This window comes from Bombina bombina, chromosome 2, assembly GCF_027579735.1.
Source record: "Bombina bombina isolate aBomBom1 chromosome 2, aBomBom1.pri, whole genome shotgun sequence".
Classification (NCBI taxonomy): Eukaryota; Metazoa; Chordata; class Amphibia; order Anura; family Bombinatoridae; genus Bombina; species Bombina bombina.
In genome coordinates, this window is record NC_069500.1 from 1,247,143,812 (window position 1) to 1,247,171,626 (window position 27,815).

Genomic DNA, 27,815 nt, shown 5'->3' on the forward strand with positions numbered 1-27,815 from the left:
TACCAGCCTGGGGATGAGAGGAAACGGCGGGAATACATAAGCTAGTTTGAAGGTCCAAGGTGCTACTAGTGCATCCACTAGAGCCGCCTTGGGATCCCTGGATCTGGACCCGTAGCAAGGAACTTTGAAGTTCTGACGAGAGGCCATCAGATCCATGTCTGGAATGCCCCACAGTTGAGTGACTTGGGCAAAGATTTCCGGATGGAGTTCCCACTCCCCCGGATGCAATGTCTGACGACTCAGAAAATCCGCTTCCCAATTTTCCACTCCTGGGATGTGGATAGCAGACAGGTGGCATGAGTGAGACTCCGCCCATAGAATGATTTTGGTCACTTCTTCCATCGCCAGGGAACTCCTTGTTCCCCCCTGATGGTTGATGTACGCAACAGTTGTCATGTTGTCTGATTGAAACCGTATGAACTTGGCCCTCGCTAGCTGAGGCCAAGCCTTGAGAGCATTGAATATCGCTCTCAGTTCCAGAATATTTATCGGTAGAAGAGATTCTTCCCGAGACCAAAGACCCTGAGCTTTCAGGGATCCCCAGACCGCGCCCCAGCCCATCAGACTGGCGTCGGTCGTGACAATGACCCACTCTGGTCTGCGGAAGGTCATCCCTTGTGACAGGTTGTCCAGGGACAGCCACCAACGGAGTGAGTCTCTGGTCCTCTGATTTACTTGTATCCTCGGAGACAAGTTTGTATAGTCCCCATTCCACTGACTGAGCATGCACAGTTGTAATGGTCTTAGATGAATGCGCGCAAAAGGAACTATGTCCATTGCCGCTACCATCAAACCTATCACTTCCATGCACTGCGCTATGGAAGGAAGAGGAACGGAATGAAGTATCCGACAAGAGTCTAGAAGTTTTGTTTTTCTGGCCTCTGTCAGAAAAATCCTCATTTCTAAGGAGTCTATTATTGTCCCCAAGAAGGGAACCCTTGTTGACGGAGATAGAGAACTCTTTTCCACGTTCACTTTCTATCCGTGAGATCTGAGAAAGGCCAGGACAATGTCCGTGTGAGCCTTTGCTTGAGGAAGGGACGACGCTTGAATCAGAATGTCGTCCAAGTAAGGTACTACAGCAATGCCCCTTGGTCTTAGCACAGCTAGAAGGGACCCTAGTACCTTTGTGAAAATCCTTGGAGCAGTGGCTAATCCGAAAGGAAGCGCCACGAACTGGTAATGCTTGTCCAGGAATGCGAACCTTAGGAACCGATGATGTTCCTTGTGGATAGGAATATGTAGATACGCATCCTTTAAATCCACCGTGGTCATGAATTGACCTTCCTGGATGGAAGGAAGAATTGTTCGAATGGTTTCCATTTTGAACGATGGAACCTTGAGAAACTTGTTTAAGATCTTGAGATCTAAGATTGGTCTGAACGTTCCCTCTTTTTTGGGAACTATGAACAGATTGGAGTAGAACCCCATCCCTTGTTCTCCTAATGGAACAGGATGAATCACTCCCATTTTTAACAGGTCTTCTACACAACGTAAGAATGCCTGTCTTTTTATGTGGTCTGAAGACAACTGAGACCTGTGGAACCTCCCCCTTGGGGGAAGCCCCTTGAATTCCAGAAGATAACCTTGGGAGACTATTTCTAGCGCCCAAGGATCCAGAACATCTCTTGCCCAAGCCCGAGCGAAGAGAGAGAGTCTGCCCCCCACCAGATCCGGTCCCGGATCGGGGGCCAACATTTCATGCTGTCTTGGTAGCAGTGGCAGGTTTCTTGGCCTGCTTTCCCTTGTTCCAGCCTTGCATTGGTCTCCAAGCTGGCTTGGCTTGAGGAGTATTACCCTCTTGCTTAGAGGACGTAGCACTTTGGGCTGGTCCGTTTCTACGAAAGGGACGAAAATTAGGTTTATTTTTGGCCTTGAAAGGCCGATCCTGAGGAAGGGCATGGCCCTTACCCCCAGTGATATCAGAGATAATCTCTTTCAAGTCAGGGCCAAACAGCGTTTTCCCCTTGAAAGGAATGTTAAGTAGCTTGTTCTTGGAAGACGCATCAGCTGACCAAGATTTCAACCAAAGCGCTCTGCGCGCCACAATAGCAAACCCAGAATTCTTAGCCGCTAACCTAGCCAATTGCAAAGTGGCGTCTAGGGTGAAAGAATTAGCCAATTTGAGAGCATTGATTCTGTCCATAATCTCCTCATAAGGAGGAGAATCACTATCGACCGCCTTTACCAGCTCATCGAACCAGAAACACGCGGCTGTAGTGACAGGGACAATGCATGAAATTGGTTGTAGAAGGTAACCCTGCTGAACAAACATCTTTTTAAGTAAACCTTCTAATTTTTTATCCATAGGATCTTTGAAAGCACAACTATCTTCTATGGGTATAGTGGTGCGTTTGTTTAAAGTGGAAACCGCTCCCTCGACCTTGGGGACTGTCTGCCATAAGTCCTTTCTGGGGTCGACCATAGGAAACAATTTTTTAAATATGGGGGGAGGGACGAAAGGAATACCGGGCCTTTCCCATTCTTTATTTACAATGTCCGCCACCCGCTTGGGTATAGGAAAAGCTTCGGGGAGCCCCGGGACCTCTAGGAACTTGTCCATTTTACATAGTTTCTCTGGGATGACCAACTTGTCACAATCATCCAGAGTGGATAATACCTCCTTAAGCAGAATGCGGAGATGTTCCAACTTAAATTTAAACGTAATCACATCAGGTTCAGCTTGTTGAGAAATGTTCCCTGAATCAGTAATTTCTCCCTCAGACAAAACCTCCCTGGCCCCATCAGACTGGTTTAGGGGCCCTTCAGAACCATTATTATCAGCGTCGTCATGCTCTTCAGTATCTAAAACAGAGCAGTCGCGCTTACGCTGATAAGTGTGCATTTTGGCTAAAATGTTTTTGACAGAATTATCCATTACAGCCGTTAATTGTTGCATAGTAAGGAGTATTGGCGCGCTAGATGTACTAGGGGCCTCCTGAGTGGGCAGGACTCGTGTAGACGAAGGAGGGAATGATGCAGTACCATGCTTACTCCCCTCACTTGAGGAATCATCTTGGGCATCATTGTCATTGTCACATAAATCACATTTATTTAAATGAGAAGGAACTCTGGCTTCCCCACATTCAGAACACAGTCTATCTGGTAGTTCAGACATGTTAAACAGGCATAAACTTGATAACAAAGTACAAAAAACGTTTTAAAATAAAACCGTTACTGTCACTTTAAATTTTAAACTGAACACACTTTATTACTGCAATTGCGAAAAAATATGAAGGAATTGCTCAAAATTCACCAAAATTTCACCACAGTGTCTTAAAGCCTTAAAAGTATTGCACCCCAAATTTGGAAGCTTTAACCCTTAAAATAAACGGAACCGGAGCCGTATTTAACTTTAACCCCTTTACAGTCCCTGGTGTCTGCTTTGCTGAGACCCAACCAAGCCCAAAGGGGAATACGATACCAAATGACGCCTTCAGAAAGTCTTTTCTATGTATCAGAGCTCCTCACACATGCGACTGCATGTCATGCCTCTCAAAAACAAGTGCGCAACACCGGCGCGAAAATGAGGCTCTGCCTATGATTGTGAAAGCCCCTAAAGAGAAAGGTGTCTAAAAAAGTGCCTGCCGATATAAACTTATCAAAATACCCAGATTAAATGATTCCTCAAGGCTAAATATGTGTTAATAATGAATCGATTTAGCCCAGAAAAAGTCTACAGTCTTAATAAGCCCTTGTGAAGCCCTTATTTACAATCTTAATAAACATGGCTTACCGGATCCCATAGGGAAAATGACAGCTTCCAGCATTACATCGTCTTGTTAGAATGTGTCATACCTCAAGCAGCAAGAGACTGCTCACTGTTCCCCCAACTGAAGTTAATTCCTCTCAACAGTCCTGTGTGGAACAGCCATGGATTTTAGTAACGGTTGCTAAAATCATTTTCCTCATACAAACAGAAATCTTCATCTCTTTTCTGTTTCTGAGTAAATAGTACATACCAGCACTATTTTAAAATAACAAACTCTTGATTGAATAATAAAAACTACAGTTAAACACTAAAAAACTCTAAGCCATCTCCGTGGAGATGTTGCCTGTACAACGGCAAAGAGAATGACTGGGGTAGGCGGAGCCTAGGAGGGATCATGTGACCAGCTTTGCTGGGCTCTTTGCCATTTCCTGTTGGGGAAGAGAATATCCCACAAGTAAGGATGACGCCGTGGACCGGACACACCTATGTTGGAGAAATAAGACTTACTTACCCCAGGACACTCATCTACATATAGCAGATAGCCAAACCAGTACTGAAACGAGAATCAGCAGAGGTAATGGTATATATAAGAGTATATCGTCGATCTGAAAAGGGAGGTAAGAGATGAATCTCTACAACCGATAACAGAGAACCTATGAAATAGACCCCGTAGAAGGAGATCACTGTATTCAAATAGGCAATACTCTCCTCACATCCCTCTGACATTCACTGCACGCTGAGAGGAAAACCGGGCTCCAACTTGCTGCGGAGCGCATATCCACGTAGAATCTAGCACAAACTTACTTCACCACCTCCATCGGAGGCAAAGTTTGTAAAACTGAATTGTGGGTGTGGTGAGGGGTGTATTTATAGGCATTTTGAGGTTTGGGAAACTTTGCCCCTCCTGGTAGGAATGTATATCCCATACGTCACTAGCTCATGGACTCTTGCTAATTACATGAAAGAAATATACACTTTCATGGCAATAAATAAAAGTGGGGTATGCAATAGGCCACAAACTAAAGATAGGCCTATCAGAAGAAATACTCTCTTTGTTAATAACTAAAATCACAAGTCATAAAATTGTAACATAACCTTCCCAAAATTCTGGCAAACCTATGCATGGGGGGCATAGGTGTACTCAGGGTGCCTTGCAGAAAACAACCTGAAGTATTCTTTTGCAATAACTTACAACAGTCTCTCCTAAATCATAGTCAAAAAGCAATGTGTCTGTAAAAATGAAAATTGAAAAATAACCACCATACACTTTCTCCAATTTTTTGGGCTAAAACGGTTGCTTCAAAGGCATCAAAGCACACCATATACAATACCTTGGGGTGTCAACTTTTCAAATATATGCACATTCATGGAAAACAAATAAATTGGGGTATGTTAAAAGACCCCCCAAAAAGACGATAGGCAAAGAAAATATGTTAAATGTGAAAAAAAAAATCACAAACGCATGTCAGACATTTGGCATTGCACCCCCCAAACAAACCACCAAACCTATGCATAGGTGGAATCACTGAACTCAGGAGATGTTGGTGACCACATATTGGTGTCTTCTTTGGTAGTAACACATAACAGGAGCTGTGAATCCATGTCTAAAGTACAATGTATGTGAACAATAACACAAAAATATGAATGCCCAATAGTTTGACAAAGACTAGTGGTTAAATTAGTGCATGGAACGTGTTAAAATACCTGCATTTGAAATACCCTAGGAAGTCTACTTTTCAAAAATATATGGTTTGATTGAGGTAAATTACATTGGCCGGCTTCAGAAATGTCTTAAATAGGACATGGGTGCATGGGATGTGAAAATTCAAAGTGGAAAAAATGGAATGGGCTTCCTAAAAATAAGGCCTTTTAGCCCCCAGAGAACCCAACACACCTATACATGGGTGGTATCACTGTACTCAGGAGAGGTTGTTGAACACATATTGAGGTGTTTTTTTGGCAGTAACACATAACAGGAACTGAAAATCCATGCCTAAAGTACAATGTGTGTGAAAAATAACACAAAAAAATGACTACCCAAAAGTTTGACAAAGACTGGTGGTTGAATTAGTGCATGGAAAGTGTTAAAATATCAGCATTTGAAAAACCCTAGGGTGTCTACTTTTCAAAAATATATGGTTTGATGGGGGTAAATTCCATTGGCCAGCTTCAGAAATGTCCCAAATAGGACATGGGTGCATGATGACCGATGTGAAAATTCCAAGTTGAAAAACTGGAATGCGCTACCTAAAAATAAGGCCATTTAGCCCCCAGAGAACCCGACACACCTATACATAGGTGGTATCACTGTACTTGGGAGATGTTGTTGAACACATATTGAGGTGGTTTTTGGCAGTAACACATAACAGGAACTGAAAATCCATGCCTAAAGTACAATGTGTGTGAAAAATAACACAAAAAAATGACTACCCAAAAGTTTGACAAAGACTGGTGGTTGAATTAGTGCATGGAAAGTGTTAAAATATCAGCATTTGAAAAACCCTAGGGTGTCTACTTTTCAAAAATATATGGTTTGATGGGGGTAAATTCCATTGGCCAGCTTCAGAAATGTCCCAAATAGGACATGGGTGCATGATGACCGATGTGAAAATTCCAAGTTGAAAAACTGGTATGCGCTCTCTAAAAATAAGGGCTTTTAGCCCACAGAGAACCCGACACACCTATACATGGGTGGTATCACTGTACCCAGGAGATGCTACTGAAGACATATTAGGGTGTTATTCGGCAGTAACCCTTACCATTTTATCAGTAAATGTATTCCTAAATTGCTATTTGTCAAAAAATCAAATTATTTTTTTCCCCCCCCCCAAACTTTGGCATAGATTGGTGGTAAAATGGTTGCATGAAAAAAGTCAAAATACCCCAAGTTTAATACCTTAGGTTGTCTTCTTTTAAAAAATATATACATTTGAAGGGTTATTCAGGGATTCCTTACAGATATTGGTGTTACAATGTAACTATCGCCAATTTTGAAAAAACATGGTTTTGAAATAGCAAAGTGCTACTTGTACTTATTGCCCTATAACTTGCAAAAAAAGCAAAGAACATGTAAACATTGGGTATTTCTAAACTCAAGACAAAATTTAGAAACTGTTTAGCATTGGTATTTTATGGTGGTTGTAGATGTGTTAGAGATTTTGGGGCTCAAAGTTAGAAAAAGTGTGTTTTTTTTCCTAATATTTTATATTTTTTTTTATAGTAAATTATAAGATATGATGAAAATAATGGTATCTTTAGAAAGTCCTTTTAATGGCGAGAAAAACGGTATATAATATGTGTGGGTACAGTAAATGAGTAAGAGGAAAATAACAGTTAAACACAAACATCGCAGAAATGCAAAAATAGCCTTGGTCCCAGATGGTCAACAAATTGAAAAGTGGCCTGGTCACTAAGGGGTTAAGCACTGAAATGGAGGAATATGAGATCTCAAAGATGATACTCAAGTCATGTGACCCTCTGTCAGATAACTGCTACATAAATAAATAGAAATTACCCTACACTTTTAGAATTATATCAGGGGTGGGTGATGCTGAACTATTTGTAGGGACCAAATAATTCATATTATGTATCATTTTTTAAGAGGCAAGAATGAGACCACTGTAAGGGGGATATTAATACAATTTATTTATATCAACTTTCAAAATTCTCGGCAGTGGGGTAAACATAACTGAAAAGTAAAGGAGAACTGGTTATACCTGTGTGTGAGTTGTTAACAGCTCTTGAAAAAGCAGCTGATCTGAAGCATATTTGTTTGGCCTCATTCAATCACAATTATGTAATTTAAAATGTTAAAGCAACTAACTTAACATTTATTTTTAAAAACATAAACTAAAAATGTATGCAAGAAAAAAAAAACAGGTTGAAATGGAGTGTGGTGCAAGTCCGAAATGGAAAAAACTAAATGAATACAAAGCCAGAATGAGAGTGATGGAAGTGAAGGTGCAGATATTCTTTTTAAGCTAACAGAACAGATTTAGATTTACCAAGGAGATTACTCTTTTTCATTTTACTGACTTGGAAGTAGGTTAATAATTCAAATATTAAAAATCTGCTTCAGTGGTTGTGATTTTTATTCTCCACAATTTGTTATTTTTAAGTTCGTTATCAATTAAAAAAAGTAATTTATATGAATAGATTGGAAATTTAATTTATTCTGTTAAAATTTTAGTAAAATGTTAACGTATAATTAAAAGTTACTAATACACTGACTACTAACTAGGGTTAAATTATAATAACTTAACACTGACAGACAGCAATTCCATTAAACACCCATAAAAATTACTATTTGGTTTGGAGGAGAAGGAACAACAACCGAGATATGGATACAATATAGATCATGAATATCCATTATTTTTATTTTTACGTAAACATATTTGCCAACCCTGCTGAGACAACCATGTGCTGCAGTGGTAGTTAGCAGCAAAAACATAATTTATGCTTACCTGATAAATTCCTTTCTTCTGTTGTGTGATCAGTCCACGGGTCATCATTACTTCTGGGATATAACTCCTCCCCAACAGGAAATGCAAGAGGATTCACCCAGCAGAGCTGCATATAGCTCCTCCCCTCTACGTCAGTCCCAGTCATTCGACCAAGAAACAACGAGAAAGGAGTAACCAAGGGTGAAGTGGTGACTGGAGTATAATTTAAAAGATATTTACCTGCCTTAAAACAGGGCGGGCCGTGGACTGATCACACAACAGAAGAAAGGAATTTATCAGGTAAGCATAAATTATGTTTTCTTCTGTTATGTGTGATCAGTCCACGGGTCATCATTACTTCTGGGATACCAATACCAAAGCAAAAGTACACGGATGACGGGAGGGATAGGCAGGCTCATTATACAGAAGGAACCACTGCCTGAAGAACCTTTCTCCCAAAAATAGCCTCCGAAGAAGCAAAAGTGTCAAATTTGTAAAATTTGGAAAAAGTATGAAGCGAAGACCAAGTTGCAGCCTTGCAAATCTGTTCAACAGAGGCCTCATTCTTAAAGGCCCAAGTGGAAGCCACAGCTCTAGTGGAGTGAGCTGTAATTCTTTCAGGAGGCTGCTGTCCAGCAGTCTCATAGGCTAAACGTATTATGCTACGAAGCCAAAAAGAGAGAGAGGTAGCAGAAGCTTTTTGACCTCTCCTCTGTCCAGAGTAAACGACAAACAAGGAAGAAGTTTGGCGAAAATCTTTAGTTGCCTGCAAGTAGAACTTGAGGGCACGAACTACATCCAGATTGTGTAAAAGACGTTCCTTCTTTGAAGAAGGATTTGGACACAAGGATGGGACAACAATCTCTTGATTGATGTTCCTGTTAGTGACTACCTTAGGTAAGAACCCAGGTTTAGTACGCAGAACTACCTTGTCTGAGTGAAAAATCAGATAAGGGGAATCACAATGTAAGGCTGATAACTCAGAGACTCTTCGAGCCGAGGAAATAGCCATTAAAAACAGAACTTTCCAAGATAACATTTTTATATCAATGGAATGAAGGGGTTCAAACGGAACACCCTGTAAAACGTTAAGAACTAAGTTTAAACTCCATGGTGGAGCAACAGCTTTAAACACAGGCTTGATCCTAGCTAAAGCCTGACAAAAGGACTGGACGTCTGGATTTTCTGACAGACGTCTGTGTAACAAGATGGACAGAGCTGAAATCTGTCCCTTTAATGAACTAGCTGATAAACCCTTTTCTAAACCTTCTTGTAGAAAAGACAATATCCTAGCGATCCTAACCTTACTCCAGGAGTAACCTTTGGATTCGCACCAGTATAGGTATTTCCGCCATATTTTATGGTAAATCCTTCTGGTAACAGGCTTCCTAGCCTGAATCAGGGTATCAATAACCGACTCAGAAAAACCACGTTTTGATAAAATCAAGCGTTCAATTTCCAAGCAGTCAGCTTCAGAGAAGTTAGATTTTGATGTTTGAATGGACCCTGTATCAGAAGGTCCTGTCTCAGAGGTAGAGACCAAGGCGGACAGGATGACATGTCCACTAGATCTGCATACCAAGTCCTGCGTGGCCAAGCAGGTGCTATTAGAATTACTGATGCTCTCTCCTGTTTGATTTTGGCAATCAATCGAGGAAGCAGCGGGAAGGGTGGAAACACATAAGCCATCCTGAAGTTCCAAGGTGCTGTCAAAGCATCTATCAGAACTGCTCCCGGATCCCTGGATCTGGACCCGTAGCGAGGAAGTTTGGCGTTCTGGCGAGACGCCATGAGATCTATCTCTGGTTTGCCCCAACGTCGAAGTATTTGGGCAAAGACCTCCGGATGAAGTTCCCACTCCCCCGGATGAAGAGTCTGGCGACTCAAGAAATCCGCCTCCCAGTTCTCCACTCCCGGGATGTGGATTGCTGACAGGTGGCAAGAGTGAGACTCTGCCCAGCGAATTATCTTTGATACTTCCATCATTGCTAGGGAGCTTCTTGTCCCTCCCTGATGGTTGATGTAAGCTACAGTCGTGATGTTGTCCGACTGAAACCTGATGAACCCCCGAGTTATTAACTGGGGCCAAGCCAGAAGGGCATTGAGAACTGCTCTCAATTCCAGAATGTTTATTGGAAGGAGACTCTCCTCCTGATTCCATAGTCCCTGAGCCTTCAGAGAATTCCAGACAGCGCCCCAACCTAGTAGGCTGGCGTCTGTTGTTACAATTGTCCAGTCTGGCCTGCTGAATGGCATTCCCCTGGACAGGTGTGGCCGATGAAGCCACCATAGAAGAGAATTTCTGGTCTCTTGATTCAGATTCAGAGTAGGGGACAAATCTGAGTAATCCCCATTCCACTGACTTAGCATGCATAGTTGCAGCGGTCTGAGGTGTAGGCGTGCAAAAGGTACTATGTCCATTGCCGCTACCATTAAGCCGATCACCTCCATGCATTGAGCTACTGACGGGTGTTGAATGGAATGAAGGACGCGGCATGCATTTTGAAGTTTTGTTAACCTGTCTTCTGTCAGGTAAATCTTCATTTCTACAGAATCTATAAGAGTCCCCAAGAATGGAACTCTTGTGAGAGGAAAGAGAGAACTCTTCTTTTCGTTCACTTTCCATCCATGCGACCTTAGAAATGCCAGAACTAACTCTGTATGAGACTTGGCAGTTTGAAAGCTTGAAGCTTGTATTAGAATGTCGTCTAGGTACGGAGCTACCGAAATCCCTCGCGGTCTTAGTACCGCTAGAAGGGCACCCAGAACCTTTGTGAAGATTCTTGGAGCCGTAGCCAATCCGAATGGAAGAGCTACAAACTGGTAGTGCCTGTCTAAGAAGGCAAACCTTAGATACCGGTGATGATCTTTGTGGATCGGTATGTGAAGGTAAGCATCCTTTAAATCCACTGTGGTCATGTACTGACCCTCTTGGATCATGGGTAAAATAGTCCGAATAGTTTCCATCTTGAACGATGGAACTCTTAGTAATTTGTTTAGAGTCTTTAAATCTAAGATTGGCCTGAAAGTTCCCTCTTTTTTGGGAACCACAAACAGGTTTGAGTAGAACCCTTGTCCTTGTTCCGACCACGGAACCGGATGGATCACTCCCATTGTTAACAGATCTTGTACGCAGCGTAGAAACGCTTCTTTCTTTATCTGGTTTGTTGACAACCTTGACAGATGAAATCTCCCTCTTGGGGGAGATAATTTGAAGTCTAGAAGGTATCCCTGAGATATGATCTCTAGTGCCCAGGGATCCTGAACATCTCTTGCCCAGGCCTGGGCGAAGAGAGAGAGTCTGCCCCCTACTAGATCCGGTCCCGGATCGGGGGCTCTCGGTTCATGCTGTCTTTGGGGCAGCAGCAGGTTTCCTGGCCTGCTTGCTTTTGTTCCAGGACTGGTTAGGCTTCCAGCCTTGCCTGTAACGAGCAACAGCTCCTTCCTGTTTTGGTGCAGTGGAGGTTGATGCTGCTCCTGTTTTGAAATTCCGAAAGGGACGAAAATTAGACTGTCTAGCCTTAGCTTTGGCCTTGTCTTGAGGTAGGGCGTGGCCCTTACCTCCCGTAATGTCAGCGATAATTTCTTTCAAACCGGGCCCGAATAAGGACTGCCCCTTGAAAGGTATATTAAGTAATTTGGACTTAGAAGTAACATCAGCTGACCAGGATTTTAGCCACAGTGCCCTGCGTGCCTGTATGGCGAATCCTGAGTTCTTAGCCGTAAGTTTGGTTAAATGTACTACGGCCTCCGAAATGAAAGAATTAGCTAGTTTAAGGACTCTAAGCCTGTCCGTAATGTCGTCTAGCGTAGAGGAACTAAGGTTCTCTTCAAGCGACTCAATCCAAAATGCTGCCGCAGCCGTAATCGGCGCGATACATGCAAGGGGTTGTAATATAAAACCTTGTTGAACAAACATTTTCTTAAGGTAACCCTCTAATTTTTTATCCATTGGATCTGAGAAAGCACAGCTATCCTCCACCGGGATAGTGGTACGCTTAGCTAAAGTAGAAACTGCTCCCTCCACCTTGGGGACCGTTTGCCATAAGTCCCGAGTGGTGGCGTCTATTGGAAACATCTTTCTAAATATTGGAGGGGGTGAGAACGGCACACCGGGTCTATCCCACTCCTTAGTAACAATTTCAGTTAGTCTCTTAGGTATAGGAAAAACGTCAGTACTCGCCGGTACCGCAAAGTATTTATCCAACCTACACAGTTTCTCTGGTATTGCAACAGTGTTACAATCGTTGAGAGCTGCTAAGACCTCCCCTAGTAGTACACGGAGGTTCTCCAATTTAAATTTAAAATTTGAAATATCTGAGTCCAATCTGTTTGGATCAGAACCGTCACCCACAGAATGAAGCTCTCCGTCCTCATGCTCTGCGAGCTGTGACGCAGTATCAGACATGGCCCTAGCATTGTCAGCGCACTCTGTTCTCACCCCAGAGTGATCACGCTTGCCTCTTAGTTCAGGTAATTTAGACAAAACTTCAGTCATAACAGTAGCCATATCTTGTAATGTTATCTGTAATGGCCGCCCAGATGTACTAGGCGCCAAAATATCACGCACCTCCCGGGCGGGAGATGCAGGTACTGTCGCGTGAGGCGAGTTAGTCGGCATAACTCTCCCCTCGCTGTTTGGTGAAATTTGTTCACATTGTACAGATTGACTTTTATTTAAAGTAGCATCAATACAGTTAGTACATAAATTTCTATTGGGCTCCACCTTGGCATTGGAACAAATGACACAGATATCTTCCTCTGAGTCAGACATGTTTAACACACTAGCAAAAAACTTACAACTTGGTTATAATCTTTTTTAGCAAAAAACGTACTGTGCCTCAAAGAGGTACTAACGATTAAATGACAGTTGAAATAATGAACTGAAAAACAGTTATTGCATCAAATTTTAAAACAACACAACTTTTAGCAAAGGTTTGTTCCCATTAGTAAAAAACAACACTAATTAAATTTGTACATAAGAAAACAAAACAACGTTTTTTTTTTTTTTTTTTTTTTTTTTTTTTTTTTTTTTTTTATACACAGTCACTATAAGAATTCTCACAGCTCTGCTGAGAGAATTTACCTCCCTTCAAAGAAGTTTGAAGACCCCTGAGATCTGTCAGAAATGAACCGGATCATGCAGGACATATAAAAGTAGCTGACTGGAATTTTTTGATGCGTAGCAAAGAGCGCCAAAAACGGCCCCTCCCTCTCCCACACAGCAGTGAAGAGAAACGAAACTGTCACAATTAAAGCAAAAAACTGCCAAGTGGAAAATAATGCCCAAACATTTATTCACACAGTACCTCAGCAATGTAAACGATTCTACATTCCAGCAAAAACGTTTAACATGAGAATAGTTATTAAAAGGATTAGTGACCTTAACACAGTAGTTCCGGTGAAATACCATCCCCAGAATACTGAAGTGTATACATACATGTCATTTTAACGGTATGGCAGGCTTTTCTCATCAATTCCATTCAGAAAATAAAAACTGCCACATACCTCAATGCAGATTCATCTGCCCGCTGTCCCCTGATCTGAAGCCTTTACCTCCCTCAGATGGTCGAGAACAGCAATATGATCTTAACGACTCCGGTTAAAATCATAGTAAAAAATCTCTGTCAGATTCTTCCTCAAACTCTGCCAGAGAAGTAATAACACGCTCCGGTGCTATTTTAAAATAACAAACTTTTGATTGAAGTCATAAAAACTAAGTATAATCACCATAGTCCTCTCACACATCCTATCTAGTCGTTGGGTGCAAGAGAATGACTGGGACTGACGTAGAGGGGAGGAGCTATATGCAGCTCTGCTGGGTGAATCCTCTTGCATTTCCTGTTGGGGAGGAGTTATATCCCAGAAGTAATGATGACCCGTGGACTGATCACACATAACAGAAGAAATCACCCATTTCCTGCTTGCTGGACTTTATGTATGTGTCTAATATATTTGCAAGGGTTAAACACCATAGTAGGCTAGGATCAGTGATGAAAATTACATAACTATGTATGTATTTTTCCGTTACAATGGGTATTTTGGATTAAAATGTTGATTATTTTTAATAAGCTGGTGCTATACCACCATCTTTAAAGCTGTACTTCCAAGCAAGGAATTGAGTTTGGAGAAGTGATTAATCAGGATTCAAAAAGCAGCGTTTACTTTTAAGAATGAGATTGGGGAGAGCACACAGATACATTTTTTGCAATGAGAGGGTGAATACAAGGGAGAGTCACTCAACGCTAGAAGAGAGCTAAATTGTAATTCAAAATGGGGGAAGGAAATTGGTTTTACGGTAGCTTAGCTATTCATTTGTCTCACCATAACATAGCATTGCTTATGAGATAAGAGGCACAAGCCTACATATACACAGCCCAGAAAACACTCCCACAGATGAAAAAAGTGTGCAAGCTCTCTCAGCAGCATGGATAAACCATACACGTAACATGTACTAAAAGCAAGGAGGTAATGAACTACTGTAGAACTGCTTCAAAATGCTTCACTAGAAGTCCACACAACTTTATGCAACACATAAGCAGCATGCTGTAAACCCAGCAAAAAAGTGATACAAATAAACTTCAAGATTGAAATATACAATTTAAATAAGTCAAAATAAAGTTACAAAATAATTGTACATAGACATACAACCAGAAAAGTGTGCCGAACGCTGTCTAATTCACAAGGCATTGCCTTTTAAAACAAATGTCAATTATTTATAAATTTTCATAACCCCATTCACATCTTTTAAGGAATTGTTATGTGAAACTTATGTCAGGGGATCACTGGAGAGCATCCTCTCCCTATTTTTAAATTGCCACATTGGCTATACTCGATAACTATTCGGATATTTCCATACTCGGGTGATGTAGGTTTTCCTCTAACAGTGATGCTTGCAGTGTTAATGATATTACATTTCAGCTCCCGGATTGTAGGAGCTTAGTATATTTTGTACTGAGCAAGTTGCTGTAACATTAAATATTCCCTTATTTCCTCCCATGTAGGACTAATGTCGATATGGGCATTATGACAATCGGTATAGCCACAGTTGAGTGTTTTTAATCATGTGTGTGTGACTTCACTTAATAAATCATATACATGTATGGCGATATGAAAGTTTATAAATAATTCATATTAATTTCAAAAGGTGGTGACTTTTGAATTAGAGACAGGGTTTGGTACTCTTTTCAGAGTTGTATGTCTATATACAATTATTTTGTAATTGTCTGACTTGTGCCTACACCCTGCCAGGAGAAATTTTGATACAGTGATTAACTTAAAGGGACACTGATCCCACATTTTTTTCTTTCGTGATTCAGATAGAAATTTGCTTAAAATTTCATGCTCTTATTTACTCCTATTATCAAATTTTCTTTATTCTCTTGGTATCTTTATTTGAAATTCAAGAATGTAAGTTTAGATGCTGGCCCATTTTTGGTGAACAACCTGGGTTGTCCTTGCTGATTGGTGGATAAATTAATCCACCAATAAAAAATTGCTGTCCAGAGTTCTGAACTAAGAAAAAAAGCTTAGATGCCTTTTTCAAATAAAGATAGCAAGAGAATGAAGAAAAATTGATAATAGGAGTAAATTAGAAAGTTGCTTAAAATTGCATTCTCTATCTGAATCATGAAATAAAAAATTTGGGTTCAGTGTCCCTTTAATAATTTCTCTTGGAGATTGCTTCACTGCCTTTCCTCCAATTTTCTTTTGTATAAGAAGTCAGAAAAAAAAGACAAAGGTAAGCAGCATTGTGTAACCATAGGCCTTAGGTTTGACACTCTCTGTATACCTACTCACCAGCCTTAACATACAAGAAAACACATATAGTTTAGGATCACACACCTATCCCCACCCTCCAGTATTCCAAAAGCAAATCAGTGAGCTCAATAGATAAAGAAGATTTTTAGAAATGCCCAAATCCAATTACAGAACATATCACCTCACTTATCTCAAATACTTGAGCCCTTTACAGCAGAGTTTGACAAATTAAGGAGCCATGGAGCAACTGGCTTATATAATTTTACCCTTGGCTCCTAACTTTTTGGGTTATTCTCCATATATCTATATAAAAATACCACTGTCTCCTAAAGTTATGTCTGGCTCCTAAATATTTTTACAGGCTGCAAAATTAAAAAATATGGGTTGACCCCTGCTTTAGTCTCCCACCTTTATTGCAATCAATATTATATAAACCTCCAGAGTGGCATGCATGTTAACACTCCTGAAAGTGGGCTTTCAGGGTAAAGCATATTCAATATAAAAAAACAGTAAGAAAATGATCCCCTTTCACTGCATCTTGGTCAAAGTGATCAGCTTTGCAGGGGTTGGTAGGTAAAATAGGTATAGAAAATCAAACTGTTTTAGTAAAAAAACAAAAAACACAAAACTGTTGTTTTCAAAATAACTCCCTCAATGCTGCTAAAGCAAATGCCCCCAGAGAAATAACCTATTCTCATGATTGTCCCTTGGGTTTACTTTGGTGTCCAGTGGGGGTAAGAGAAACCAGTGTCTGAGCACCATGGAGCTCCTCATCTAACAAATAAATATTTAAAGTGAAGGTCAATTTCGATGAATTAGTGCCCGGTTTTTAAAAACATATTAAAAAACAAGGGCACTTTGATCAAAATTGACTTTTCATTCGTTTTCTTCTAAAACTTACCTTTTAATCCTGACAACCGCTCCAGCGATTCCCCTGGCCGTCGGAAGCCTCTTCTTACGTCAGAAATGACGAATCCAGCTTCCTCCAATCACGGCTTTCCCCCCGGTAGAAAGCCGGATTCGTCATTTTGGACCCATGAAGAGGGCTTTCGACGGGCAGAGGAAGCGCTGGAGCGGCTGTCAGGATTAAAAGGTAAGTTTCTGAAGAAAACTAGTGAAATATCAATTTTGATGAATTACAAGTTCTCTTGTTTTTAATAGAATTATTAAAAACCGGGCACCAATTCATCAAAATTGACCTCCAATAAACAAGTGCTTTCCATGGTTCTTAACCAAAAAAATAGCTTAGATGCCTTCTTTTTCAAATAAAGAAAGCTAGAGAACGAAGAAAAATTGATAATAGGAGTAAATTAGAAAGTTGCCTAAAATTGCATGCTCTTTCTGAATCGCAAAAGAAAAAAATTGGGTTCAGTGTCCCTTTAAGCGGTGCTCAGCATCCCAGAAGCAGAACTTGTTTTCACTTTCTGCGATGAGTTTGTTTTTATTGAAAAAAATTTCTGCAGGTAATTTTGAAATTAAATTAATGTTTAAATTAAGTAGTTATAATAAAGCACCAGCTCAATTGCAATGCATTGATTACCTGGAGCATAAAGCAATATATATTATATTGCATCAGTTGAAAATTGCATTATTTTTTTCAAATATCTATTTAATACATTTTATTTCTGTTGCCTTTGGTCTAACATCACAATTATAAAGTAAAAATTTAGTTATAGGTGCATTGCTCATAAGAACAATATTCAGGATTCACAGCTTCGCACTTTAAGGTAGATAATAAGTTTTGCATCAACAACCAAAAACGGAAAAGCATTGTTTGCAAAAGCAGTGGGCATATTAAAACTGACAATATACACCAATTTCCATATAACTGCAAGTAATAGACACTACTATAAAGAAGAATATGCACGGATACAGATCTAAAAATCCAGTATAAAACCTTTTTAAAAAAAACTTAGAAACTCCCACTCCCAGTTTAAGAGTATGGAAAAAGGTTAGACTGGGACACTCACTGAGAGGAACAGAGAAAGCAGTAAGAGCAGACACCCGCCCCGCATATAAAATGACCCATTACACAAACAGGAGCACGCAGGAGTCTGTAGACTTCAGTCTAAATCTGATACTTTGCAGCTTGGTTAGTCCGAGTCTGAAAATCAGCAGAAAGTTATTAAAAAAAATAAGCAAAACTATACATAACACGCTCAGATGGGATGTATAAAATGGAGCATCTACAAAAGATTTATGCAAAGAAAAATCTGGTGTACAGTGTCCCTTTAAGAAGTATAGGTGTGAATATTATTGTGTATATATAAATATATTGCAAAATTTTCAGATATGAAAGAAACATAATGCAGCTTACAATTTGTGTAATGTCTCTTTAATAAAAAAGTTCCTTTCTTAAAAAAAAAAAAAAAAAAAAATTATATATATATATATATATATATATATATATATATATATATATATATATATATATATATATATATATATATATATATATATATATATATATACATATATATATATATATACATATATATACACACACTTCAACAAATTCCCTTTTTTGGCTACCAAGGTACTGTGTTATTAATTGGTATCGATAACATCTATTATAAAGATACCTTGAGGTCCAAAGTATTTATATTGCTTTATAACTCTTATACCGCTATACACACTCTTGAAGACAGACAACAATACCTCCAATACCACGAAAATACATTAGGAAATACCTACTCCTGACATACACGTTTTTCAGCTCAGCCAATCAGTAACCAAATATCCAGGCAAATAGTCATTTGGAAAGAGCTCTCGGAATTTACTCTTTAATAGAGTAATATACTATAAACAAACTTTAGGACTTAATTACTTTTTGCAAAGTGAATAACGTCTGTGTTATTACAAAAGATAACAATCCCCTTTGTTCTCTATAAAAAGAGTTGAGGGGTGGTGTACAGAGCACCTAGAGAGAAAGCTAAGGTAGCTAAGATACAGTGGATTAGTTTAATATATATACTTTAAAAAGTGCATACATTAGATTAAATGCATCAAATAGAACAAAGTAGTTTAATGAATAAATATGATGATATACAAAACATCAAATAAAACAAATAAAAGACATGGATCCATGTGTTCAATAAGACATAAAAGACAGATCCAATAGTTAGTAAATGCCTTCTGACTTTTAAAATTCTGATAAAATACCAATTAGGGTGATCAAACCTGATAAAATATGTATCAGCAAAGATGGCAACAATGGTTAATCAACAGGTGTGCGTCAACAGCTTGTGGTGTGACAGTGTGCTCCTCACAATTGAGTTACAGCAGCTTTTCAAAAAGCTTGGTAGATGTTCAAAATTATAAGTAAGAAAATCCGTGGACTAATGGTTATCAATGTCTAAGTGAAAAAAAAGAGGCTTAACTCAATCGTGATTAAATATAAAAATACCAAAATACTGTGGGAAAAAAGTGAAAAATGTTAAAAGATCCAAAAATATTGTGTACACAAAAACAAGAACAAAAAACAGAATGACTCTCAAAATGAAAAAAATCTAACTTGTTTGCTTGGTGATGAATACCTATGTGATTCCTCCAATGTCCCGGGAGTCCTTTGAAACTCTTTTAGAAATTTCTTGGTGTTCTTAGCAGAGTGTGTTAATAATCATATTATTATATATGAAATTTCTCCATCTGCATACATCTGATAGAAACGAACTTGAGTCTATTTAATGTTATTTTTAAAGGAATTTCACTTTAAAGATCATTCCAAGTTCTCTTTCTATATTATCTATTTAGTTCCTTATAGATGGCTAAAGTTGAAGTCATCTCTTATTTCCCCCACTTCATATCTAAAAATTACATCGCTATTGCTCATAAACTGTTAAATTATTGGAATTTTATCAATTTTATTTGAAATTCCATTTTGAATTGCACTAGACTCTCAAATTTATTAGGATTCTATTAGAATTCCATTAGATCCTTGATCTAATAACGGATTGTATTATATGAGCCAAGTATTAGCCATGCACAAAGTACTCTGTAAACCTCTCCGTCATGTCTAATAGTATAAATTCTATTTAGCTATATCAAATATTTTTAAGGAGTCTGGTTATAGAAGACACCTGTAAGATACATGAACAGCTGACTTTTAGTAAACACGTCTAGACCCAATCACCACGCTCATATGAAACCGGAAATGAAGTCATATCCAATCAGATACGAGTGATAGCGAAAACGGCTAATACTGATTTGGAATGTCCTTGGAAAATAACAAGGTAAGTAGGATGTAGCCACAGCAAATCCCCCTATTTAAAACTAAATACATTGCAATATATAAAATCAAAATCTGATACATCACTTCCGGTTTCCGATTCAGGCTCTCACTAAAGATACCGGAGGGTAAAAAAAAAAAAAAAAGGGGCAGCCAGGGAAATTTTAGCGCCCAAACGACACAACTAGGACACTAAGGAGACAGTATATAAGGCTACGAATTACATACAGTTTTTAGTCTTGAGAAAGGCCTGAATATAGAGGCCGAAACGCGTTGACTTTAAAATGGTAAGCCTATTTACAATATCAGCATAATACTTTGTATCCAATCTGCACTATTGTGATTTATTTATCACAGGACACACCAATGAATTTCTAAAAGAGTTTCAAAGGACTCCCAGGACATTGGAGGAATCACATAGGAAACAAGTTTGATTTTTTCATTTTGAGAGTCATTCTTTTTTTTGTTCTTGTTTTTGTGTGCACAATATTTTTTGGATCTTTTAACATTTTTCACTTTTTACCACAGTATTTTGGTATTTTTAATCAGGATTAAGTTAAGCCTCTTTTTTTCCATTTAAACATTGATAACCATTAGTCAACGGTTTTACTTACTTATAATTTTTGACATCTACCAAGCTTTTTGGGACACTTAACACACATTGACACAGGTTCCCTATGTTGGGTTAAAAACCTGCTGTAATTGTGAGGAGCAAACTGTCACACCACAAGCTGTTGACGCACACTTGCTGATTAACCATTGTTGCCATCTTTGCTGATACATATTTTATCAGGTTTGATCACCATAATCGGTATTTTATTAGAAGTCAGAAGGCATTTACAAACTATTGAATCTGTCTTTTACGTCTCATTGAACACATGGATCCATGTCTTTTATTTAATTGTTTTATTTGATGTTTGTATATCATCATATTTATTCATTTAACTACTTTGTTCTATTTGATGCATTTAATCTAATGTATGCACTTTTTAAAGTATATATATTAAACTAATCCACTGTATCTTAGCTACCTTAGCCTTCTCTCTAGGTGCTCTGGACACCACCCCTCAACTCTTTTGCTATTGGCCAGCTAGGTAACCATTTGTACAGAGCTATAGGTGCTTCACTTTTCCTTAGCGCTTGGTCTCCTACATTCCCCTAATAAATTCTCTATGAAAAACACCCAGGGGAGATACTAATATGTATTTTATAAGCTAGAGCTGTCATAAGTGCCGTTTAAGTCAATTTTGGCGTTCCACGATTATGCAGTTCAATCACAAAAAATAGATTGTCTAGGCTCTGTACTATTCCTTTACAGTGGTAGTCATTTATTAATCTCTATGAACAGATTTAAGTAGGTTTTGCTAAACAACATACTTTAATAGTGTACAAAATATTATACCATAACAACATTTTAATAATAATCTAGATTCTTACAGTTAAAGGGACTGTAAAGTAAAAATTAAACAAATAGATTGGATAGAGCATGATATTTTTAACATCTTTCCAATTTACTTATATTATCAAGTTTGCTTTGTTCTGTTGGTATAATTTATTAAAGGGTAAACTTAAGTGAGCTCAGGAGCATGCACGTGTCTTTAGCCATCTGGCAGTAGTGTTTGCAACAATGTTTATAGTAGTGTTATACATAGTTGCAAACACTGCTGCCATAAACTACTGAAGACGCATGAAGACGCATGCAAGCTCCTATCAGCTTATCTAGGTTTACCCACAAACAAAGGATACCAAACGAACAAGGCTAATTTGATAATAGAAGTTTACTTAGAAAGTAGTTTAAAATAGGGATGCACCGAAATTTCGGCCGCAGAAAGTTTCGGCCGAAAATAGCATTTTTTGTTATTTTGGTTTTCGTTTTTTTTGCCTTTTATTTTCGGCAAAATTATTGTGTAGCATATTTTAAATTAAAGCCTAGAGCTGCTGTTTGAGTTCATTACTTGACTTACTGTTTTGCATATAATAATAGTTTTCTAGGACTATACTTTATTTTGATAATTGGTAACAAAACAAAAACGGTTAAATCTGATTCTGTTACACAGAACTAAATAAAGAATAATACTAGCGATGCACCAAAATTTGGGCCGCCGAAAATGTGCATTTCCAAATTTGGCCCAAAGAAGACCAAAATGGCTAAAATTGTACAGCCCTCCCCTGTTCTATTGAGTTACATGTCTATCCTTAGCATAAGGTGAGCAGCACAGCACTGGCATGGTACACAGAGCACACACATAAGTACCATTACATGATGATATTTGAAACCAGCAGAGAAGGAAACCAAAGTTCTGAATAGTGAATACAAATATCAAAGGAGGATAAGTAACATGTTTATAAACACTTGATATTATCAGACACAGCCCTAAGCACACACAGTGAATATCTTTAAGCCTTATATACAGTGTTCATACATCAGCCTCTTGTGCATAGACATTCTATTCGCCTGAGGCAAATATGCGTGCACACTTTATAAGCATAAGCCCCAAGCTCGCACACATTTGGTACAAATTAGCACCCACCAGACAGTGTATACAAAAAAGCACAGTAACTTTCTATAACCACCTTGCACGTAAGGTTGTAGCTAAGTCCAGTGGTCCTGGTGATAGGTGACAGGCAGACTCCATTTGGGGCTCCGGACATATAATCTGATGGGTCAGTGTGAGACCCGAACCAGGAACTAGGCGGAGATACGATGAGAGACAATCAGGTGCAGCCACGCTCATCGCACGGATAACTACACCCAAAAACAAAACACATGTCCACCTTGTATTGTTGTCTGGCTATAACCACGCTCTCCCTTATAGAGCTCCAGTTTCACTGCAGATCACGCCTTACTGTACAAGTGACCATGTCCATTTGTTAGAGCTTTCCCGCCTACAAGCTCTCTCAGCTACACACACACACACACACACTGTAGTTAAAAAAGAAAAAAACAATTTCGGTTTCGTTTCGGTTTTCGGCCAGGATCATCCTGAATTTTCGGTATCGGTTTCGGTCCAGAATTTTCATTTCGGTGCATCCCTGAAATTGCATGCTCTATCTGAATCATGAATACTTGATTTTGATTTAACGGTCCCTTTAATATAATTCAAACATCAAACACTGCCTTTTATCTCACAGTATAAAGTCTGGATGAATCCCAGATACTACAATCCATAATAAAAAAATGCAAAATAGATCAATTCAGATTTTAAAAAAAGGTTATGTTAAACAGCCTTTAAATATTACAAAAATGTATTTAATAAAATAAACAAAATCACAAATCTAATTATTTAGAACAATACCCTTAATATATATTTCCCCATTAATCAACCAAAATTAAGAGTACAAATCCAATTCTGAAATCAGTCCTAATGGATAGTGTTATCTTGTCTTATTAATTATTTCTGGAAGTCACAACCTCTCAAACTCTTCTGTTCTTTACATACATCACAACAGGTAAGGTTTTTACTAAATGCCAATGTTTGTTCAGAATTTATTACAAATCAAGCAACATTGACAATTATAATCTGTGATAAAAGGAAACTTTAATCCCTGTTCCTCCTTGTTCATTCTATTCTTATATGTTCAAATGGTGCTCCTAACCCGTTCTCTCACACATAGGGGTCGATTTATCAACCTGTGGCGGACAGGGGCGCACATACGCAACCCTGTCTGCCGCAGCTCACCTCTGGAGGGCTTAATTCCGCTGCCGGAATTCAGCATTGCATAGGAGCACTGGTTTGCGCTTGCGTGTAATTCCGCCCCCTGCCCGCATACAGCCAATCACGCGCGGGTAGGAGCTGTCAATCACCTCCAGAGGTGAGCTGCGGCAGACAGGGTTGCGTATGTGCGCCCCTGTCCGCCGCAGCTCACCTCTGGAGGGCTTAATTCCGCTGCCGGAATTCAGCATTGCATAGGAGCACTGGTTTGCGCTTGCGTGCAATTCCGCCCCCTGCCCGCATACAGCCAATCACGCGCGGGTAGGAGCTGTCAATCTCCCCAGTCAGACGAGACTTGGGAGATTGAAATTTGCCACCTAAGAGGTGGTGAAAGGTTAGGGAAAGCAGCGGTCTGATGACCGCTGCTTGTTAAATATGGACTGTAGGCCCTCTTTGTCAGAACCTCCAAACGTAGCAGGGCGATGGGGTTGATAAATCGACCACTTAATATAGCCGTTTACTTGGATCATAACCTCTCTCTTGAAAATGTTCTTCTTATACCGTAATCTGTGTTTCAAAATCTATTTCACAGTTCATTCTAATACTTAAAGGGACATCCCAGCCAAAATTGAAATCTACATGGATGTAATTCACTTTTGAATACAAGCATTTTTGTAATATACATGTATTGGCAAAAATGCTTCTAACAAAAGCTATATCTGTTCCAAAAGGGTGCTTCATTTGCACAAGAGGATATTCAGCTCCGAAAAGAACTGAATACCGAAAACACTCTCCTACTCCCGCTTTCAGCAGTGAACTAAACTGCCAAATGCACATCTCTAATATATATTAGGGGTGTGTATTCGGATTCTTTGTGAGGATCCAAATGCAGATAGGGAGGCAGCAACTCGTGGGATTCGGCTGTTTCCGGAGACGCATTTATTCTTGTGAAAATTCAACACACTAGTATCTGGATTTGCACATATATAAAAAATAAATTTAAAGGGACAGTCAAGTCCAAAAAAACTTTCATGTTTCAAATAGGGCATGCAATTTTAAACAACTTTACAATTTACTTTTATCACCAAATTTGCTTTGTTCTTTTGGTATTCTTAGTTGAAAGCTAGACCTAGGAAGGCTCATATGATAATTTCTAAGCCCTTGAATGCCGCCTCTAATCACATGCTTTGTATTTGCTTTTCACAGCAGGGGAGAGCTAGTTCAGGTAAACCCTATAGATAACATTGTGAGCATGCCCGTTGCCCGTGGATTGTGGCAGACACTGCACTAATTGGCTAAAATGAAAGTCAATTGATAATAAATAAAAAGTCATGTGATCAGGGGGCTGCCATAAGATGCTTAGATACAAGATAATCACAGAGATAAAAAGTATATTATTATAACTGTGTTGGTTGTGCAAAACTGGGGAATGGGTAATTAAGGGATTATCTATCTTTTAAAACAACAAAAATTCTGGTGTTGACTGTCCCTTTAATTTATTGCATTTTTTTACTTTTCATGAAGATGACCTGGAGCCCAAAAATATAGTTTTCCTATGTACATGTAAATTTACACTAAGGAATTTAGTCTAAACTAATACAAAGTACAATTATGAAAATCTTTCTGGCCTCCAGCAGTAGATACATTTCTGAAATCCTTGATACTCAAGAGGATAAAAATCCTATTACTGTAGCAGAACTTTAATGTCTGTCATGCTACATTTCAGACCTTTTACACACACACATATGGTGGGCTCTTACATTTTAAAAAAAATTGACTATTAAAACGTCATTCAACAGGTGCTCACTTGTATTTTTAACAGGAACCCATCACTAGAAATGATGCTGCTACAGACATTCACAACAGATCCTATAGTATATCTCATCAGCACCACAAATGCAATGCTCGACAAACCCCTGGAGCCATGAAGTGATAGTTCCTAAAATGTTGGTGTTATTCTAAACCTTTTTATATACAACTCCCCTTACACAGCTCTTCAATAATCTAACTGCTACATTTCATAATGTGTCAAGCCTTGTGAGTTTTACAAAGATGATGTCAAAGATTAACACACAGAACTAATTTACAATATCTCATGACAAATCTATATCAGATTATTACTTATCATGGCTGCAAAAAGTCAGCCCTCTCCAATTTCCCTCAAGAGCATCAAGCTTAGAATGTCATGTAGCCAAAGTGTGGCTATCAGATGTTATTTAAAATAGGACAACTACTCCTCCACATCTTGCTACCTGCAACACACACTTACCTTCACCACAAAAGGTTAAGTTTTATCATTTCCCCAATATAAATGTTTTCAGTATATTTATTTAGAGTGTGTGTGTGTATATATATATATATATATATATATATATATATATATATATATATATATATATATTTATATTATCCTTACCCTGATAAAACTCAAAAATGTTTAATGCCCTCTGGCCTTTAAACTAAAAGAAAAATCCAACATTGTCCCTCTGTATAATATGTTGGAAAGATACGATGCAGGTTGTCACTAGGTCTTCTGTGAACTACTGGTCCATTTCTAATCTGGCTATAGCCTTTTGTCACACTACTGAGAGCAGCAGGTACATGTCACTATATATAGATAATCACTCATGCCCTCAGCTGCTGTCACTAGACTCTCTGTAGTCGTCACCTGCCGCATCACACCGGGTCCCCTATATGGCAACCTTACCACACCATCCCGCTCACCTCCTCGCTTTTCAGCACCTCCTTGAACTCCCTTTTGATTCTCTGTGCCGCGATGTTGGCCATGTCGGCTCCAGTCTCAATGTGACTCTCTGTGCACCCCCGGAATGACGTGCCAGGCTGGCCTCCCCGTGTCTCCCCCACCAGGAGAACGAGACCCGACACAAAACTACAAGGCAAAATGGCGACAGTTGGACATGCGCAGTGCCTGAGACTAGCGCCCGCAGGAAGAACTTCCTGACAGGACACCGGCGACGTCACGGTGACATCACATACTAACCTGCACCTTCACCCTGAACTTACACTTGTCTGTAGCCAGGGGGAGGTGGTCAGTTAAGTTAGTCGCCGTCTGATAATAATCCTGTTCTTACTATGTGTGTCCAAAGAAAAGAAACGTTTTGGTACAAAGACGGTCAAAACACATAGCACTAAGAAAATTAAATACTGTTCAGACTCCACACTATATGCAGTAACGTACGCTTCTTACACTATTTATTAAGACATTACAAATCAGTTCGTCGTTGTTTCTTTACAGTAAAGATTACAACAAAAAATCCCAGTGCTTAAACAAAAGTCAAGCCAAAGTCCTCTTGTTCAGCCTTAGAAACCAAAGACAAAAACCCGTTTCTACTAACCTTTCCGGAAAATACAGATTTGTTGAGCCGAAGGCCCTGGGCAGCAATGCAGCCCGCGCATCATTTGCCCAACTTGTGTTTCTGTATGAATAATGGATGTAAGTTACAACATTTTTACCGTGACTTATTGGTTATACTAATGGTGTCCACAGTCCAAACTTTTTATTCTAGGTCAAGTGCCTCGGCCGTGTTGGAAGTTTTAATTCTCTAAAAATTATTATCACTACAAATTTCCTGATAAAATAATATTACTATTATACTATGAAAGAACTATCAAAACCTTATTTGATTCATACACAGACATATGTAATTTTAACCCCTTAAACATCACTTTTCCATTTTCTGTCCGTTTGGGACCAAGGCTATTTTTACATTTTTGCGGTGTTTGTGTTTAGCTGTAATTTTCCTCTTACTCATTTACTGTACCCACACATATTATATACTGTTTTTCTCGCCATTAAATGGGCTTTCTAAAGATACTATTATTTTCATCATATCTTATAATTTACTATAAAAAAATTATAAAATATGAGGAAAAAATGAAAAAAAAAAACGCAGTTTTTCTAACTTTGACCCCCAAAATCTGTTACACATCTACAACCACCAAAAAACACCCATGCTAAATAGTTTCTAAATTTTGTCCTGAGTTTAGAAATACCCAAT

The 27,815-nt window shown here is 39.0% G+C and overlaps 1 protein-coding gene across 1 annotated transcript in view; it reads right to left on the reverse strand.

Annotated features, from left to right (window-relative positions):
- UBE2K (ubiquitin conjugating enzyme E2 K) overlaps positions 1–26,719 on the reverse strand; it is a 331,497-nt gene extending 304,778 nt beyond the window's left edge. Inside the window, exon 1 of the mRNA XM_053704042.1 lies at positions 26,521–26,719. Within this exon, the coding sequence (XP_053560017.1) occupies positions 26,521–26,583 (63 nt within the window). The 5' untranslated portion in view covers positions 26,584–26,719. The remainder of the gene's footprint in view (positions 1–26,520) is intronic.
- Between the last annotated feature and the right edge of the window lie 1,096 nt (positions 26,720–27,815).